The sequence below is a fragment of the Myotis lucifugus genome, unplaced genomic scaffold (genome assembly GCF_000147115.1).
Source record: "Myotis lucifugus unplaced genomic scaffold, Myoluc2.0 scaffold_5, whole genome shotgun sequence".
NCBI lineage: Eukaryota > Metazoa > Chordata > Mammalia > Chiroptera > Vespertilionidae > Myotis > Myotis lucifugus.
Genome location: NW_005871053.1, coordinates 1968322 through 1987579, shown reverse-complemented (window position 1 = coordinate 1987579; position 19258 = coordinate 1968322). Strand labels below are relative to the sequence as shown.

Below are 19258 nucleotides of genomic sequence, written 5' to 3'. Positions count from 1 at the left end.
CTTTCAGTATTTCGTATAATACTGGTTTAGTGGGTGATGAACTCCTTTAGCTTTTCCTTATCTGTGAAGCTCTTTATTCTGACCTTCAATTCTGAATGATAGCTTTGCTGGATAAAGTAATCTTGGTTGTAGGTTCTTGGTATTCAGCACTTTGAATATTTCTTGCCATTCCCTTCTGGCCTGCAAAGTTTCTGTTGAGAAATCAGCTGACAGTCGTATGGGTATTCCCTTGTAGGTAATTGAGTCTCTTTCTCTTGCTGCTTTTAAGATTCTCTCTTTGTCTTTTGCTCTTGGCATTTTAATGATGATGTGTCTTGGTGTGGTCCTCTTTGGATTCCTTTTGTTTGGGGTTCTCTTCGCTTCTTGGACCTGTAAGTCCATTTCTTTCACCAGGTGGGGGAAGTTTTCTGCCATTATTTCTTCAAATAAGTTTTCAATATCTTGCTGTCTCTCATCTTCTGGCACTCCTATAATTCTGATATTAGTGTGCTTGAAGCTGTCCCAGAGGCTCCTTACACTATCTTCACACTTTTGGATTCTTTTTTCATTTTGCTTTTCCAGTTGGGTGTTTTTTGCTTCTTCGCATTTCAAATCTTTGGTTTGATTCTTGTGCTCCTCTGGTCTGCTGTTGGGTATAATATTCTTTATTTCAGTCCGTGTATGCTTACTTTCTAATTTCTTTATCATAGCATCGAGGGTCTCATTAGTTTTCGTGAGGATCTGCTCAAGTTTATTGCAAGCCCTCAAAATTGCGATTTTTAGCTCCATATCCTCCATTTCTGTCATTTTTTTTGTCTCCGCATCTTTTATGCTTTCTTGGTGCACCCCCTTGTGGTCTTTGTGCGCAGTCTTGTTCTAGTTAAGCCGTAATTGTTGTAGTTAATACTAGAGGGATTTGACCACCAGGCCGACTGGCTGTGAGAATCAGCTGTGTGGAAAACTTCTGTCCTCTGTGGAGGTGCTAATCTAGCCTTTGCCTGAGGCTATCCGGCAAATGGCTCTGCGCAGGGCTTGGGCGGGGCGGGCTCAACAGGGCGGGGGGAGGGAGCAGTTATGGCTGCTCTCAGTCTGTCCCCAGAGGCTCTGCCTCTCTGTCCCAGCAACCGCTGCAAACCTCGGAGGGACCGTAGCCAGACAGTCCCGCTTCTCCCGTTTGAGTCTGGGTCCCTAGAGACTCGCCCAGATCTGTAGCCCAGAGTCTGAGACTCCCTCCTGATTGAAAACGACAACCGCACCCTCAGCCACAAGCCCACTTTGTGCGCGCACCACCGCACCACCGTACCTTTAAATTTTCCACACTGTGCCTCCTCTGAGCCTCGTAATGCTGTTGTTTTTCCTTCTAGTTGAAGAGTCTCTCCTCAGCCAGCCTTCCTGTGGTTCTGGTTGATGTCCGTTCCGTCTTTTAGTTGTATTTTTTAAGTGGTTGTTTGTATTATGTGGTGTTCAGTTCTATTACCTATGCCGCCATCTTCGATTCTCTCCTGTTAAAAATCTTGATACTTTTCAAATAATGCAGTTTTCCAAGGGAAATGTCTTAAGGCAAAGATTAAATTGAATCAAAGAGTCCTTACTACATTGTATAGGCCTCTTATTTCATTCTTTCAGAATTTGAAATAACTGTCAGAATTGATTGACCCCATGTTTAACTTATGCTGCAGATAGTAGAAGCACTTAAATCTCAGTTCAGTCTCTTACTGTTTTTCTTCTTCATTTCTCTCACCCACACAAACTCTTCCATGAGCTTTGGCTGTTGCTGCCTTTCTTTTTACAGCTTCATGGTGAGATGGTATTAAGCAGTTCAAGGCTGCTGCTTGTACAAGTATGGGCTTCGAGGAGTTTCTTTAAAAAGGTATTATTTGACAGTTGAAGTACATTTTTTTATAGAAAATTTTGTACAGAAAATTATTGATAAAGGCAGTATGAAAGATGTATGACTTTCTTTCTGATCACAATAAAAATTTTTTAACCAAACTGCACAAACCTCAGCAAATAGTTCTAAGTTGTTTTGGTTTCATCTACTTTTAGATGCTGCTGTTAATTCTGGAGAACTGTGGTTTGTGAACTTTTACTCTGCAGGATGTTCACACTGTCATGATTTAGCTCCCACAGTACGTATTTTTTACATCCTGATTATTAAAGTTTTATTATTTCTAATTGATCTGTTATTTGAGTTTTTTAATATATTGGGATTTTCCTATTAACAGCAATTATAGCTATCAGTAATGTATTTTCACATATTTATGGTTTTATTTGCTAAAAATAGTCTTTAAGTATGTATAGCTTGAAGAATGTTCAAGGGAAGTGTTCAGAGAAATACTTATGTTTCCTTTTTTCTCATAGTGGAGAGACTTTGCTAAAGAAGTGGATGGATTACTTCGAATTGGAGCCGTTAACTGTGGCGATGATAGAATGCTTTGCCGAATGAAAGGAGTGAACAGTTATCCCAGCCTCTTCATATTTAGGTCTGGAATGGTAAGGGATAAAGTTAGCAGTTTTTAAATTTGGGGAACTTTATGATAAAGAATATACAGAGAAAACACAAGATGAGAATTTGTAGAATGCTTTGGTATTTACGTTTTACTTTAGGTTCTAACTCATCTCTAGTCATAATAAACATTTTGAGTATTACAAATACTTTTAGATGCCTTTACAGTTCACCTTGGAATAATAACATAGAGGTTAGTGACACCTATAGAAAAATGCATAGCCCGGCCACTGTGGCTCAGTGGTTGAGTGTCGACCTATGAACTAGAGGTCATGGTTTGATTCCTGGTTAGGGCACATGCCCATCCCCAGTAGGAGATGTGCAGGAGGCAGCTGGTCAGTGATTCTCATCATTGATGTTTCTCTCTCCCTCTCCTTCCTCTCTGATACCAATAAAACAAAACAAAAAAATTTTTTTTAAATGCGTGTAACTCAAGTGAGCTCTCTGCATGCACGGATTCCCAATCTCCAGTTGACCCTTCACAGGAATTTGAACTGCAGACAGTTAAAAACTGAGTAGACCAATTGAAAAATTCCAAGTATAAGTGGACCCATGCAGTTCAACCCACATCATTCAATGGTCAAATGATGACTTTCAAAATTAAATGATTGCCAATTTCTGTTTCTATCTTAAAGAACATAGTATAACTAATATGTGCATATTCTACTTTATAGTTTACAAAGTATTTTCAGGTATTGTCTCATTGAAGATAAAATTTTGATGTCCCTTTTTTCCCAGTTTTAAGTGATAAAACTGAAACAAAAATTATAAATAGTATTATTAAAATGTCTTCCTTGAATTCTATACAATCAAGATTTTCAGCATATCATTTGGAAATACATTGTACATTTAAGAGACAGATCTTACTGTATTTTTCAAAATAATGTAGAATCAAAAGTATTATTTTTTAGTGATGTTTTTAAAAGAAAAAGTAAAATATGTTTCCCTTTTTATTAAAAAACCAATAGGCTGCAGTGAAATACCATGGTGACAGATCAAAGGACAGTTTGGTGAGCTTCGCCATGCAGCATGTCAGAAGCTCAGTGACAGAACTGTGGGCAGGTAATTTTATTTTCTTAATTTGCTTGATTTTGAAGGCTCCTTTGAAATTTATATTTTGTTTTTCAGTGGCAGTATTAATATTTTGGTCATCATATTGAAATTTTAAAATACTTTTTTGATGCTTTTAGAAGGGAATTGTGTGTTTTGTTCTGACCACTACTAAATAGTAGGCATTTAACAAATGTATTATATGTGTACAGAAACTAAAACAATAAGATATGGGAAATAGATATGAGGTGGGGCTAGAGGAAAAGGCAAATTCAAAGTGCAACTAAATGTTTAGCAAACCAAGTGTTTTATTGCTTTCATAAGTATACTATATCGGACAGTAAATTCATGCCTATCCAGTTTAATTTTAAAGTTTAAAAACTCTTCTAATATTAGGCTTTTAATTCTTCAATGTTTTTAGATGGGCTATTTTAACTACTATGTATTACCCATGAAATGATGGTGTTCACATCTAAAGGGTATTCATTGAATACCATTTATTGTCTCTGAAACTATGTTCAATACTAGGGCTGCAGTAATAAAATAAATAGCCCCTGCCTTCAGGGACCTCTTTATTTATCAAGAAAGACACTAGTAAACCATTAAAATTCAGCATAGTAACTATTATGGTAAAGGTAAGCTTATGGAAGCATGAAGGATAAGGAAACTCAGGTGGGGAATGGGAAAAGGTTAGTAAATACTTCTGGAATGAGGTCAGACCCAATCTGTCATGAAAATGAAGAGGAAGCCTTATAGGCTCATTGTGTATTTGGGAAACTGGCAGTATTTCATGACTCTAACAGAAGGATGTGTAGTACATTAGTGGCTTGGGGAGAAATATGGCTGGCTGCAAGGGTAGATCTTACCAATTTGAGTTTCCTAATGAAATAATGAATTTAGATTTTATGTGGTGGGAAAAAAAATGGAGAGCTGGTGAATGAATTCTACATACTCAAAAGGATTTTTAGAAATTCCTGACTACTCAGAGTGGATTGGAAGAAGGTGAAGTTAGGAGAGAAAAAAAAAATTCAGAAAACTGTTTTCATTATCAAGTAACAAGTGATCAGATATTTGCTTTATTTTCTTTTAAGGAAATTTTGTTAACGCAATACAAACTGCTTTTGCCTCTGGTATTGGCTGGCTGATAACATTCTGTTCCGAAGGAGGAGGTAATTTATTCATTATTTTGTTATGAAGAGACCATGACATATAATTTTTAAATGACAATCTTTTTTACTTTTTCAGCTTTATTAAGATATAATTAAACTAGAGGCCTGGTGCACAAAAATTTGTGCACTCGGGGGGGGGGGGGGAGAGGGGTCCCCCAGCCCGGCCTGTGCCCTCTCGCAGTCTGGGACCCCTCGGGAGATAACAACCTGCTGGCTTAGGCCTGCTCCCGGATGGCAGAGGGCAGGCCCAATCCCTAAGTGCAGCCCCTGGTCAGGCTCAGAGCAGGGCGGATCGGGAGGTTGCGATGCCACCCTCAGTCACGCTCAGGGTAGGGCCGATTGGGGGGTTGGGGCACCGCCCCCTGTCACACTCAAGGCAGGGTCGATGGGGAGGTTGCGGCGCCACCCCCTGTCACGCACAGAGCAGGGCCGATCAGGGTGGTTGGGGCTCCGTACCCTGTCACACACAGAGCAGGGTCGATCAGGGGGTTAGGGAGCTCCCCCCTGTCACGCACAGAGCAGGGCCAATCAGGGGGTTGAGGAGCTCCCCCCTGTCACTCACAGAGTAGGGCCGATAGGGGAAATTGGGGCACCGCCCCCTGTCACACACAGAGCAGGGCGGATCAGGGGGTTGGGGCGCTGCACCCTGTCACACTCAGGGCAGGGCCAATGGGGAGGTTATGGCTCTACCCTGTCACAGAGCAAGGCCCGTGGAGGGGGGTTGGGGCGCCACCCTCTATCACCCACAGAGCAGGACCGATCAGGGGGTTGGGGTGCCGCCACTGTCACACTCGGGGCAGGGCCGATGGAGAGGTTATGGCTCTACCCTGTCACACACAGAGCAGGCCCCGTGGGGAGGCGGGGGTTGGGGCGCCGCACCCTGTCAAACACAGAGCCGCAGGGCAATCAGGGGATTGGGGAGCTCCCCCTATCAGGCACAGAGCAGGGCTGATCAGGGGGTTGGGGCGCCTTCCCCTGTCACACACAGAGCCGCAGGGCGATCAGGGGATTGGGGAGCTCCCCCCTATCAGACACAGAGCAGGGATGATCAGGGAGTTTGGGCGCTGTCCCCTGTCACGCTGATCCCGGTGCCGGGAGGCATATTACCCTTTTACTATATAGAATAGAGGCCTGGTGCATGGGTAGGGGCTGGCTGGTTTGCCCTGAAGGGTGTCCTGGATCAGGGTGGGGGTCCCCACTGGGGTGCCTGGCCAGTCTGGGTGAGGGGCTGAGGGCTGTTTTCCAGAAGCGGGTGACTGAAGCTCCCAACCGCTCCTTTTTTTCTTTTTTCTTTTTTTTATTCTGGGCCAGCTTTAGCTCTGAGGCCTCGCTGCTGAAAACATCGATACAATGTTGCGGTCAGGCTGGCTTTCAGTCCGGCTGGTTTCTGGGGTTTTGTTTAGCTTCTTATTTGCAACATAGTACATAGTTGCTTAGAGTTGCAGCTGAAAGGCCGGCAAGTTAGGCGGGGAACGTTGGAGTCCGCAGTCACTGAAGCAAGCAAGCCTCCCTGCTCACTTCAGTGCATGGCTGCTGGCCGCCATCTTGGCTGACAGTTAATTTGCATAAGGATATGCTGATTAGCCAGTGGGAAGGGTAGCGGTCGTACGCTAATTACCATGTTTCTCTTTTATTAGTGTAGATAGCATTGTGTAACTTGAAGGGGTCAATATGTTGATTTGATACACTTCCAAAATGATTACCACCATAGCATTAGCTACCATCTCCATCCTGTCAAATAATTGCCATTTCTTTTTTGTAGTGAGAACATTTAAGATGTACTCTCTTAGCAACTTTTAAGCATATAATATACTGTTATTAGCTATAACCACTATATGTTGTACATTAGATCCCCAGGACTTGCTAATCTTATAACTGGAAGTATGTATCCTTAGACTAGGTGACCATCTTGAGTATACTACTATAATTGATTGTTCAGTACTCCAAACTACAATTTATATACAAGGTTATAACTTTTTACTTAATAAATATTTTTCTTTCTATTATTTTTCACATAGGAGGTTTTAAAATTATTAATTTTTTAAAGTATCGTTTATGGTTTCTGTTCAGTGGGCAAGTTTTTCAGCCTAATTATATTCACAGTAAATGGTATGTTCAGATAGTCACAGATGTACATATTTATCAGTTTGCAAAAACAGTCATTTACAGATACAGTCCTCCCAAAATAATAATTTTGGGAGTTATTGACATTGCCTCATACTTATGCATATAAATATGTATACATGGTTACCTCATAACATTATATATTTGAAGATGACAACTTTCTATTTCTTGGAACCTTTCCCTCAGTAGATTAAGTTGAAAATACCCTACCCATCAAACCACGAACTATAAACTGTATTTAAGCAATGTGATTGGTTAAAAATTGGTCCCAGTATTACAGAATATTCTAATTCAGCCCAGCTGGCATGGCTCAGTGGGAGCATCGATTTATGAACCAGGAGGTCACAGTTCAATTCCGGGTCAGGGCATATGCCCAGGTTGCTGGCTCGATCCCCAGTAGGGGGTATGCAGGAGGCAGCCAATCAGTCTCTCATCATTGATGTTTCTATCTCTTTCTCCCTCTCCCTTTCTCTCTGGAATCAATAAAAATATTTTAAAAGAAAAAAATATTCTAATTCATTAATATCTTTTCATATGTTTAATCCCAACATGAATCTTTTCCTGAAACTTCACCTCACAGCCTTTATGCTGCCATGTTGAGGAGGTATTGCCTTGAAAATAAAATCACCCTTAAATTTAATCTATCCTTGAGGAGTTTATTCATTTTGGCCTAATGCACAAATTTTTGTCCATTTACACATGAAAAAACTTTTGAAACTAGAGATTTTACATATCTCTCTAGGCTCTGATGCTACAGCTCCCTTTCTTCAAAGTTATCTCATTTAGTGTTAGTATTCATATTTACAGAACTTTTATAAAAATAATGAAGAGGCTATTTTATCTTATTTTAAGGATTTTTGCATATTTTTATCAAAAAAAAGTTCATTACATGTTATTTCTCCAAAATTGTGAGATATCTTAGGTAAAGGGGATTATTGATCAGAGAAATTTGAGAGTAAGATCCTAAAGGAATGCTTGAGAGAAAATTACTCGTTTTCTCTTTAGCTGGAAATCCTGGGATTCTAAGAGGAAGGAATAAAAGAATTAGTGAGTGAGTGAGAGCGGTAATGTGTTGTGTGTGTAGAATGAGACTTTGACCACAGTAGTTACCTAGTAAATAAAGATTTCAGTATTTAGCAATAGAGCTCAAATAATTGTCTTAGAATCAGCATGATAGCTTCATGAAAAGGCAAATGAAAGTATACACTCAATAGAACTGAAATTGCTTGCTATTTTTTTCCTTCCAGATTGTTTGACTTCACAGACACGTCTCAGGCTTAGTGGCATGTTGGTAAGCATCAATTATTTTGTAGGACTACTAGCATATAGCCATGTCAAAAAAAACAAACAAAAAAACACCACACACATACACACATTTAAAAACGGATTTCAGATATTGTCTTTGGTAGTTTTTTGAACATTTAACTCGCTTATTTGTAATCTTTCTTATTTTCTGATAAATGTAGTCATAGTTGTAGGTTTCTAATAATGAACTGTGTTCAGTAAATTTTGGCATGTGGTGCTTTCATTGTCATTCACTGCTAAGTATTCTTTAATTTAATTATGAAGTCCTTTTTAACCAAAGAGTTGTATATTAGTGTTTTTATCATTTCCAAACTCTATTGTTTTGTTTGTTATTTTTGTTATATAGTTAGCTCTCATCATATAATGGTTGGGAGTAGTCTTTGTTTTTGATACTTTGTTGTTGAAGCTCCCTTTGGGGGGAAACTTGGTCTTCCACTTGCAACAGGACCTATGTTTTCATTGTTGTTTCTTACTATTTTAGGATGGTCTTGTTAATGTAGGATGGATGGACTGTGCCACTCAGGCCAACCTTTGTACAAGTTTGGATATAACAACAAGTTCTACTGCCTATTTTCCTCCTGGAGCCACTTTAAATAACAAAGAGAAAAGCAATGTTTTGGTATGAAACATTTTCATTTCTTTGAATGCACACACTTAAATATTTGTTTTTAATCAAAGAGTAAGAAAATGAATCAGTTTATATCATCTGAATGTGGAACATTTAATAATCTAGAACAAATTTTATTTCTGGGATTCTGTTTAATACATTATTCAGTTTGTAAAGTCTGCTATAAGAATTATTTTTAACTGGCATAAACTATTATACTTTCTAACCTCAAAGGTATAGAATACATTTTTAGGTTAAATGAATTTTCATTAGTTTCCATTCATTTGTATATTTTCTGATGTTAAAATACAGATCATTGGTCGGTTTGGCTGGAACCCGGTATCTATTTTTTTTAAGCACCCTGTTAGATTCTTGTATAAACTCAGTGTGGAGATCTGCTGGTATCACCTCCCTAGTTTTAAGAATGAGGAAACTGAGTGTCAAGCTAGTTATCAAGGAGTTGGGATAAACAATGGGATATCAGACAAGTTTCAGAGGAACTCCAAAAGAAAAGAAAGACTCTAAGAAGAACAAACTTCCTTTAGTTTCCTTTTCTGTAAATTTTTTTTTTGATGTTGATAAACAGACATATTCATTACAGAAATTCATATATAATAAAGCAATGCTTAAAGAAAGATGAAAAATTTACTGAAACCGAATCACCAATAGACCAGCACCATCAAATTTTGGTAAATATCCTTCCAGAACTCTGCGTAGGTGTGCATACTATTAGGACTTGGTGCCGATGACTCTTCAGTTTTATCTGTGGCCTAGGTCTCTGCCCTCCACTCCAGACTGCATTCTACTACCTATTCAACATCTCTCCTGGGATATTAATTGAGGTCTCAAACTTGGATATCTGCAACTGTACTCCTGATAGTCCCTAATAAATCTGCTCTACCCACAGTTTTCCCCATCTCAGTTGATGAAATATAAATGTAATATATATGGTACTTACATGCCATGCACACAAACAGAGGTGGGCAAAAGTAGGTGTACAGTTGTAATGCAAATAATATAATAACAAATAATATAAGAGTAACTATGTTTTGCATAGTCACAACTGTAAACCTAGTTTTGCCCACCCCTGTGTATATATAATCATTATCAACAACCCCTGAATAGTAATTCATTGGCTAAAGGTGACATACTTAGATTAATCATTCCTTTCTTAATAGATATTTAAGTTGTTTCTACTTTTGATGATTATAAGCAGTGTAATGAACAATCTTATTCATCTTTTTGTTCTTCTTCAATTATCTGTTTAGAATGAGATAGCTGCGGCAAGTTAAATTCCATTCATGTTGCCAAACTGCCCTACAGAAATTTGTTTAACTCTGTGCCATCAGTTCATGACATTTGCCTATACCCTGGCCAACAGTTAATATAGGGTCTTACCTTCAGTAACATGCAACTTCATATTTTAGTGAGCCTTTGGGATTTTTTATATAAACTGCAAGCTCAGAATCAATCTTAGAAAACATAAATGAGCCATACTGGAAATGTAATAACCAGGAGTGATGGATTAAAGTCCTTATCCCTCCTAAAAGCATTTATGTTTTAAAAAATATAAAACACTATGCCAGCTAAATATGTCTGGAAGGTGAAATTTAGAGACTGGACAGTATCCTTTTATATATACAACTACCAAGTTTTACACCAAGATAGACAGGTTTATAATGAGTTTCTAGTGTATTCATCACTTATATATTTACTAGAGGCCCACTGCACGAAATTCATGCCTGGGTAGGGTCCCTAATAGCTGCCAGCTGCTGGCTGGGGCCTTCCTACATTCTGCGCCGCCCCCTGGTGGTCCACGCATGTCATGGCAAGCTATGGAACTCCCAGTCGGTCGAACTCCCGAGGGGACACTTTGCATATTAGGCTTTTATATATATACTAGAGGCCTGGTGCATAAAATTAGTGCACAGGGCGGGGGGTCCCTCAGCCCAGCCTGCACCCTCTCCAATCTAGGATCCCTCTTGCAATCCGGGACTGCTGGCTCCTAACCCCTCTGCCTGCCTGCCTGATTGCCCCTAACTGCCTCTGCCTGCCAGCCTCATCGCCCCTACCTTGCCCCCCTGCCAGCCTCATCGCCCCTAACCGCCTCTGCCTCGGCCCCCAGCCTAAGCTGCAGTCTGGCCTACCTCTGCGGGAGGCAACCTGGCGGATCAGTGGAAGGCACTGCCCTAATTACCCCGCTGCTGCTGCCACTGCTGGCCTGAGCCTGGGCCCTTCGCAGCTGTGCCTTGGCCCTCACAGCTACTGCGGTTTTGTCCGGAAGGTTGTCCAGAAGACATCTGCCCTAATTAGCATATTACCCTTTTACTGGTATAGACTTAGGGGCCCAGTGCATGAATTTATGCACCTTGAAAGGAACTGTGGGCCACCAGGCTGCGGTGGGCACAGGGGCAGGTCTCAGCCCATCCTCTGCGCCCCCACCCAGCCCCTCCAGTCGCGGCCCCCAGTCCCCTGGCTGCTGTCAGCCCCTCTCCTGCCACCGCTGCTAACAGCACTGGCTCTGCTCGCACTCGATGGTGCGGAGCCATTGGGGCCAGCGCCAGCAGTGGGTGCGAGCAGGGCCGGCACTGTAAGCAGGTGCAAGCAGTGGCTGCTGCCCTGATCGCCCCTCAGGAGCAGGGGGAAGTGGAGAAGCCCTCAGTGGCGATTGGGGCCAGCAGCTACCACCTGCATCCGCTGACAGCGCTGAGCAATGGAGACCGGCGCTGGGCGCCAGCAGTGGGTGCGAGCGGTGGCTCTAGCGCCGGCAGTGGGTGTGAACGGGGCCAGTGCCGGTGGGAGGTGTGACTGCTGGGCAGGACTGCAGCACATGGGAGCAAAGAATCTTCAGTAACCACCAGAGGCTTGCCCCGATGACAGTGACTGGCGCCCCACCTTGGTCTGGCACCCCCGCTCACCTGCTCCACCATCCCACCATGGCCGATGCCCACCATGTTCCGCTCGCATGCCCCCTGGTGGTCAGTGCACATCATAGCAACTGGTTGTTTGTTCAGTTGTTCTGCCGTTTGGTCTATTTGCATATTAGGGTTTTATATATATAGATAAGATAAGCTGCTATAGGAGTATTTTTAGCAAAATCTTCATAATGAATGTGACTAAAGTGAATGAGCTGTAGTACAGAGGCATGAAAGAATTCTGTTTTGACCTCTTAAGGCCTTTGGTAACAAAATATTTCATATAGAGCTTTAAGAATATTTATGCTATAGATAAAAAAAAAACAAAACAGAAAAACAAATTTCCAGGGGGAAAAACTGACTTTGCTGTTCTTATTCCCATTGTTCCTATCCATTGTTTCATATCAAGCACAATTAAGCTGTGAATACAGTGGTAGTTCTTACAAGTTTTAATGGAGTTTTAGATCTTTCAAGTAGTATTTGAATTGTCAAACATGGATGGATTTTAATTAAATATATATTAAACTGTTTTGTCAACCCATATACATTTTCTTGATATAACCACTGCTGCACTCTTTGTAGTAATCGCTGCTCCATTGAGAATTAGACCACCAGATAGTTCTGTGAGAAAAATATGCTGAGGATGAAATATGGGCAGAAGTAAAGGTGATGTGTTAGCAGGGAGGTGTGCCTTCTTCAGTTATTTGTTTGTGTTTTAAATGAGACCTAGATCAAAAACATATTTAAAATAAGGTCTTTACCAGTATAGTTTACTCTGCAAAACTCATAGGTAGTTTGGTTTTTTGGACATTATTTCTGAAAACCTCTATAATAAGGTGCCTTTTCATTTTCTAGTTATAAGTTCTTATCTTAATTCCTATTAATTATTGGTTGGGGTATGAAGTGTCTTGGGTCATCAAATACTCTAGTGTTTTAACAATTCTTAAATAATGGGTAAAGCATTGTCATTCTGTATGAAACATGGTTAGCATTAACATTGAACTGAACATAAGATAGCACTTTCCTCGTGATGCAGTCACTCCAGTGTGTTGTGGGAATTATTGTAGGACACACAGAACAGTTAATAGGCAATTCCAGGTAACGAAACACCTAGTAATGAAATTTATTTTACATCACTTTTTAAAAAAACAGTCCAGTTACACAATTTTTAATAATTGCCAAAATATGATAATACTTTTTTTTTGGGGGGGGGGAATTAACATTTAGAATAAATAGCTTGAAAACTATTTAACTTCTGTGACTTTTTTCCTTAAAAGTTCTTCTGTGGAAACAACAACAACAAAAAAGACACTAAAGTAAATGGATGTTGACTTAAAAAAATTACAATATAATTCTCTTATTCTAGTTTCTTAATTCATTGGATGCTAAAGAAATATATTTGGAAATAATGCATAATCTTCCAGATTTTGAACTACTTTCAGCAGACACACTAGAGGTAATATTTTTATAATGATAAATACTGTTGCTAACATTTTAAGTCTTAATATTTTAGCCAACATTTGGTTTATTCATCACTAGAGAGAAAGTAGCAGTTTCAAAGGATTATATATCAGTCAATTTTAGGTTAAACTCTAATTGACAGAGCTGCTGGTGGTACGGGGAGGATCTGTAGTTTTGTAAAACCTAACCAGTCCTAAAGGGCTTCAGGAATGTCATAAAAGCAAGATTTTGATCACAAAGCCGCTTTGGATCTAATGGGAAACTTTGTTCTTGATTACAGAACTATTTATATTTTTCAATGAGTAATTAAGAAGCAGCTTCAGAAATGCTTATAGTAGAATCAGTTGTCTACTTTAATATTTTATAATGTAGTGACTTTTATCCTTCTGTAATTTTATATAATTGATTTACAGAGCATTATCCCAAATAAACTACAAAATAAGAATATGGATGTGCCTGAATTTTTGATATTATTTTGAAGTAATGGTTAGGATTATTAAAATTAACTATAAGAGAATAAAAAGAAAGATTAGAACTCAGAATTTCCTGTCTTTCACATTTCTTTTTAACTTTTTAAATCACTTTTAAGGATCGTTTGGCTCATCATCGATGGCTCTTATTTTTTCATTTTGGAAAAAATGGAAATTCAAATGATCCTGAGTTGAAGAAACTAAAGACTCTACTTAAAAATGAACATATTCAAGTAAGAAAAATGTATTCTGCCTAACTTTCTGCTACTATGCTTTCTTATTAATTTAATACATAAAGTTATATTTTAAATAACTAGTTTTCTTCTACAATGTATGAAAATGTCAATCTTTTTCTTTATTATCTGCTTCTGGGGTCTCACATGAAAAGGTTTCTTTCTCCCCCACCCCAAGATTATATAAATATTCTGTACATTTTTAGAAGAGTGGCTTTCTTAAACAACTTTATATTATCTTGGAAATTTCTTCTCAGGTTTGTTAACTTTCTAGGAGCTTTTTTTTTTTAATTGCGTTTTAGTGTTAAATGTAAATTATTCCGATCTCTTGTATTTATAGCCTATTAACTTCTGTTTAGAAACTGTTGTTAGAGCAGTGTCATTTTGTGATTACCCTTATGAATATTTAATTGATTGGATAAGATTTCATTTTCATCTAATTAAACCTTCTCTTTCTGCTTTAGATTGGCAAGTTTGACTGTTCCTCTGCACCAGATATCTGTAGCAATCTCTATGTTTTTCAACCATGTCTAGCAGTATTTAAAGGACAAGGAACCAAAGAATATGAAATTCATCATGGTAAGAAGGAGAAAAAAATGTACCTTCATTTTCAAATAGTACAGGCATACTTCAGAGATATTGTGGGTTGGGTTCCAGATCACCACAATAAAACGAATCGTAATCTTTTTGATTGGTGAAGTTTCTTGCCTTCATTTTTTAAAAATGCAACATCTGTGCCTGGCCAGCATGGCTCAGTGGTTGAGCATAGACCTATCCCAAATAGCATTATCCCAAATAAACTACAAAATAAGAATATGGATGTGCCTGAATTAATATATATACTTTTAAAACACAACATCTGTGATGTGCAATAAAGCAAAGCACAATAAAACAAGGTTTGACTATAATTTTTAATTTTACTTTTTACCTTATATTATATGGACATGTATAATTTGCTCTTATTTATTAATAAATTTGTTTCTTGTAAGGAAAGACATTTTTAATTATATTTAGTTATTTTATATTCTTGACTCTTGATCAGTGTTTCAGCAAGAACTGTGGTGACATGTTAGGCTAGGGAGGAATTTAAGGATCTTGCTTGTTGACCAAAGTAGCACCTATAGTGTTCATTCCAGTTTGCCAAATGTAGCATCTCAACCATTATGAGTAATTTTCAGACATTCTTTTAGATGTTTCCTCCACTAGACTACCAAGCATCTCCATTAACTGCTTTGTCATCTTCCTTGAATTTATAATCACATTTCTACATTACAGCTTGTTAGGGATTGCAACTCTGCATTCATGTAAGCGAAGTTCCAGTTCCTAGGGTTTGGGATGCATCATAGTCTCTCTCCTGAAAAGGTGAAATGTAGCAAGAGACAAGCAAACTACTACCTATCACAGTTAATAACAGATATTAACATTGTGCCTATTAAGCCCTGTGTGTGTTGTTAGGAATGCAAAGTTGTAAGACATGGACTTGACTCTCAAGAAGCTTAAAATATCTAGTACAGGTGAGAGGAAGGAGATCTATAAGCAAATATGAAAACCAATGTAATAGCCATTATGTATAAATTAATAAAATCAAAGAGACTTTTGCATAGTATAAGTCAGGAAGTGATATTTGAATTCAGGTGACATTTGCATACTCAATTTCCCAAAGCAAATACAGAAGAATGAGAAGTGAGTTCCTTTAGGCCATAGGAACTATGTGAACAAAGGCTTGCTTGGCAAGGTAATCCCAATAGTAACGACTGTTTATTCTGTACTTTTTGGAAGACAAACATTTTTCTAAAGGTTTTGCATACTTTTGTATTTCCATTTTGTATCTTCACAACAGTCCTGGAAGGGAGAAAATTGAGGCTCAGAAAGGCTAAGTAACTTTGCCAATGACAAAAACCAGTAACTGGTCAAGTAGATTTTGTATCCAGATATATCTGACTCCAAAGTCTAGGCTTACAGTTCATTAAATGCTACCTCCTTCAAGTGACCAGGAATGACCAGGTTATAATAATGGAGTTCTGTTCTTTTTTTACCTCTGAAATATTTCTGACTCCTCTTCATTTCTGTGCTTGCTGCCTTATTTCAGATCCATCATGTACTGTATCATCCTCTGATACAGTTTTCCATCTCATAGCCTTTCTTCTTTATTGTTGGTTATTTGTTTTATTTGCATTTATTGCCCTAGAACATCTAGGAACATTCTCATGTCACTTTTCTGCCTTGACTACTGATTTCTTTTAAAATAAAGTTCAGATTTCTTAGCATAGGAGCAATGACTTTATCTGTTTTGCTCACCACTCTATCTCCAGCACCTAGAATGGTGTCTGGTGTATAGTAGGAACTCAGTATATAGTAGTTAAATTAACGGTATACATTCACAATCTGCCTCTGATGGCTCTTTCAGCCTCATCTCTACCCTTCCAAATAATTATACCTCCAGCTACTTGTGGATCTGTGAAAATATGATGTTCTTTCACTCCTCTGTGCCTTCATATAAAATTTTTCTTCCTCCTGCATTGTAATCATTCCATCTTGCCCCTCTAAATACAGAGGTGGCCAAAAGTAGGTTTATACTTGTGAGTACACAAAACAGAGTTTATTCTTATATTATTATTTATTAATATATTACTTTCCATACAAATATGTTTTCATAGATAAAAGGCAGAATATGGATTTTAACTTTTCTCTTACTCAATTTCAAAGGAAAGAAGATTCTCTATGATATACTTGCCTTTGCCAAAGAAAGTGTTCATTCTCATGTTACCACACTTGGACCTCAAAATTTTCCTGCCAATGACAAAGAACCATGGCTTGTTGATTTTTTTGCCCCTGTAAGTTATTTTTATCTGTCAAAATTCAATATTGTCAGATTTTCTCTTGTTACAGCAAAAAGACATTTTCTAGATAACCTTGAACCATGGGTACAGTTTGGCTACAACCACATATTGTATCTAAGAGAGAACTGATGTACTTTCCTCTAAGGATTAAGCATATACAAGCATAAGATTCACAACTAAGTGTGGTTTGTCTTACTTATATTGCTTGTTGCAAAAATTATGTGGGTTTTGTTGTACATTTTATTTGGCTCAGTGCTTATGAATATTTTTTCTTTTGTAGTGGTGTCCACCATGTCGAGCTTTATTGCCAGAGTTACGAAAAGCATCAAAGCATCTTTATGGTCAGCTTAAATTTGGTACACTAGATTGTACAGTTCATGAGGGACTTTGTAACATGGTAAGGCAAAGTATTAAAAGTGTTTTCTAATTAATCTGATATTAAAATAATAACTTTTTCAAAAATACATCTACATTTAGAGTAGTAACAAATGTTTTAAACCAATAATTTCAATAAATTATGATGGATTAAAATATAATATATGTAGTTAAGTGTAGATATAGTCTTATTTATTAAACTCAGGAAAATATTTAGTTGACTTGATAAAATATATGATTTTTCAATTATTTAAGATCTTCATATTTTTTTAACTTAATATTTCCTTTTGGAGGTCTATAGCTTTTTTCTTTGGCTTTCCTTGTAATTGTATAGCTAATAGAAGGAAATTAAAATGAATGCGATATGGGGTTAATTAATATTCACTCTTCAGTTCTAAGAAGTACTAGAAATTATATACCTCATGATGAAAGTATGCAATGCCCCCTATAAAATATTCTTGGAAAAATTTTAAATCAAATCATCAGCTCTATTAGTGTATTGAAGAACAGGTTAAGTGACAACATGGGCATGCAATTTGCAAATCCAAGCATGTAGAGGACTTTATAGACAAACAACCAGTTTATTGGACACATTTATTAAAAGGGGAAGAAGATTAAAGACTTAGAAGACATGCCATTCAAATGTAAGTATAGTCTTCCTGTGGATGCAATTTAAACAAACCAACTGCAAAAATAGCAAATTGGGGAAATTTGTCCTCTGATAGGATATCTAATTATTTTCAGGAATTGTTAATTTTTAGATATGAAAATGATAGTGTGGTTATATTTGGGGGAAATACATGTTTTTAATATACTGATATATTTATGAATGAAATGATAAGTTATCTGGAATTATCTTTAAAATAATCTTGGGATAGGGTAGAGTGGAAGGAAGTATAGAGGGATTAAGAATAGCCATGGGGCCTGGCCACAGTGGCTCAGTGGTTGAGTGTTGACTCATGAACCAAGAGAGCACAGTTTGATTCCTGGTCAGGGCACATGCTTAGGTTTTGGCCTTGATCCCCAATGGGGGTCATGCAGAAGGCAGCCGATCAGTGCTTCTCTCTCCTCAATGCTTCTGTCTCCATCCCTCTCCCTTCTCTCTCTCTAAAAAATCAATGAAAACATATTTGGAAAAAAAAAAGCCATGAGTAAATGATTGCTGTAGTCCCGAGAGTACATGAGACTTTATTGTTCTGTTTTTGTGTGTATTTTAAGTCAAAATTCATAAAAACCCAAACTTTAAAAAGATAAATGGAAGTGAATATAGGATGAAATGTTTATGGCATCTGTGTGAGGACTAATTTCTCACTCCACACACAAAAAGTAAATATAAAAATCGCTGAATATGAACGAATTTGACTACATTAAATGTAAAAACTATTACCAAAGAGACACTATAAAGTTAAGGGAACAGGCTGCACATATAACTGACAAAGCCTTACAGTCCAGAATATTTAAAGACTATAAATCAATTTTTTTTAAAAATTTTGAAAAAAAGTTTACAGACTTATCACAAAAGAGGAAATGCAACAAACATAGAAAATGTTCAACTTAAACTAAGTTTAAGGGAGTAAAAAGGGACCAAGCTCAATTATCCATGCTCACTTCCCTGCATTTCATGCTTATGGGTTTTATGTCTTATGTAGTACCTGTAAGTAAGGGTTAGGTATTCATCAGTACAACTGTGAATCCAATTCTTTTGCAAATTTTGTCCAGGCTAAAATTTTTCAGTCACCAGAAATTTAGCAATGGGTCTTTTAAATCCTATTACTTAAATAAAGGCAAACTGGTTATAAATTTGAAACAAATAGGTTAAATGTATAAAATCATGTTTAATTTGTCTTCTCATTCTTAACAGTATAACATTCAGGCTTATCCAACTACAGTGGTGTTCAACCAGTCCAATGTTCATGAGTACGAAGGCCATCACTCTGCTGAACAGATCTTGGAGTTCATAGAGGTATTTAAGTTAATTCTGTAGTATTATAAATTATAGAGGTAATGTAAGTTATTTTAAGTTCATGGCTGTAAATCCTTCTGTGTGTGTACTCTGTATAAATATTTAATCATCTATACTAATAAAAGGGTAATATGCTAATTAGACCAGGAGACCTTCCTGACAAAGCCATGGGGGCAGGGCCAAGGCAGAGGCAATTAAGGGCGATCAGGCCAGGAGGGGAGGGCAGTTGGGGGTGATCAGGCCTCGGGGTGGGGGGGGTGG

General features: G+C 38.0%; 1 protein-coding gene across 3 annotated transcripts in view; it reads left to right on the top strand.

Moving 5' to 3' along the window:
• Positions 1 to 19258, top strand: part of DNAJC10 (DnaJ heat shock protein family (Hsp40) member C10) — a 39332-nt gene that overhangs the window by 8456 nt on the left and 11618 nt on the right. The window contains exons 5-16 of one of the 3 annotated variants that reach the window (XM_006083033.3): positions 2026 to 2108; positions 2341 to 2472; positions 3454 to 3547; positions 4627 to 4704; positions 8076 to 8119; positions 8615 to 8752; positions 13022 to 13111; positions 13706 to 13819; positions 14284 to 14398; positions 16526 to 16653; positions 16940 to 17056; positions 18896 to 18997. In XM_006083033.3, coding sequence (XP_006083095.1) covers positions 2026 to 2108; positions 2341 to 2472; positions 3454 to 3547; positions 4627 to 4704; positions 8076 to 8119; positions 8615 to 8752; positions 13022 to 13111; positions 13706 to 13819; positions 14284 to 14398; positions 16526 to 16653; positions 16940 to 17056; positions 18896 to 18997 — 1235 coding nt within the window. The remainder of the gene's footprint in view (positions 1 to 2025; positions 2109 to 2340; positions 2473 to 3453; positions 3548 to 4626; positions 4705 to 8075; positions 8120 to 8614; positions 8753 to 13021; positions 13112 to 13705; positions 13820 to 14283; positions 14399 to 16525; positions 16654 to 16939; positions 17057 to 18895; positions 18998 to 19258) is intronic. The other 2 variants (XM_023744360.1, XM_014467404.2) reach the window with 2 other exon arrangements.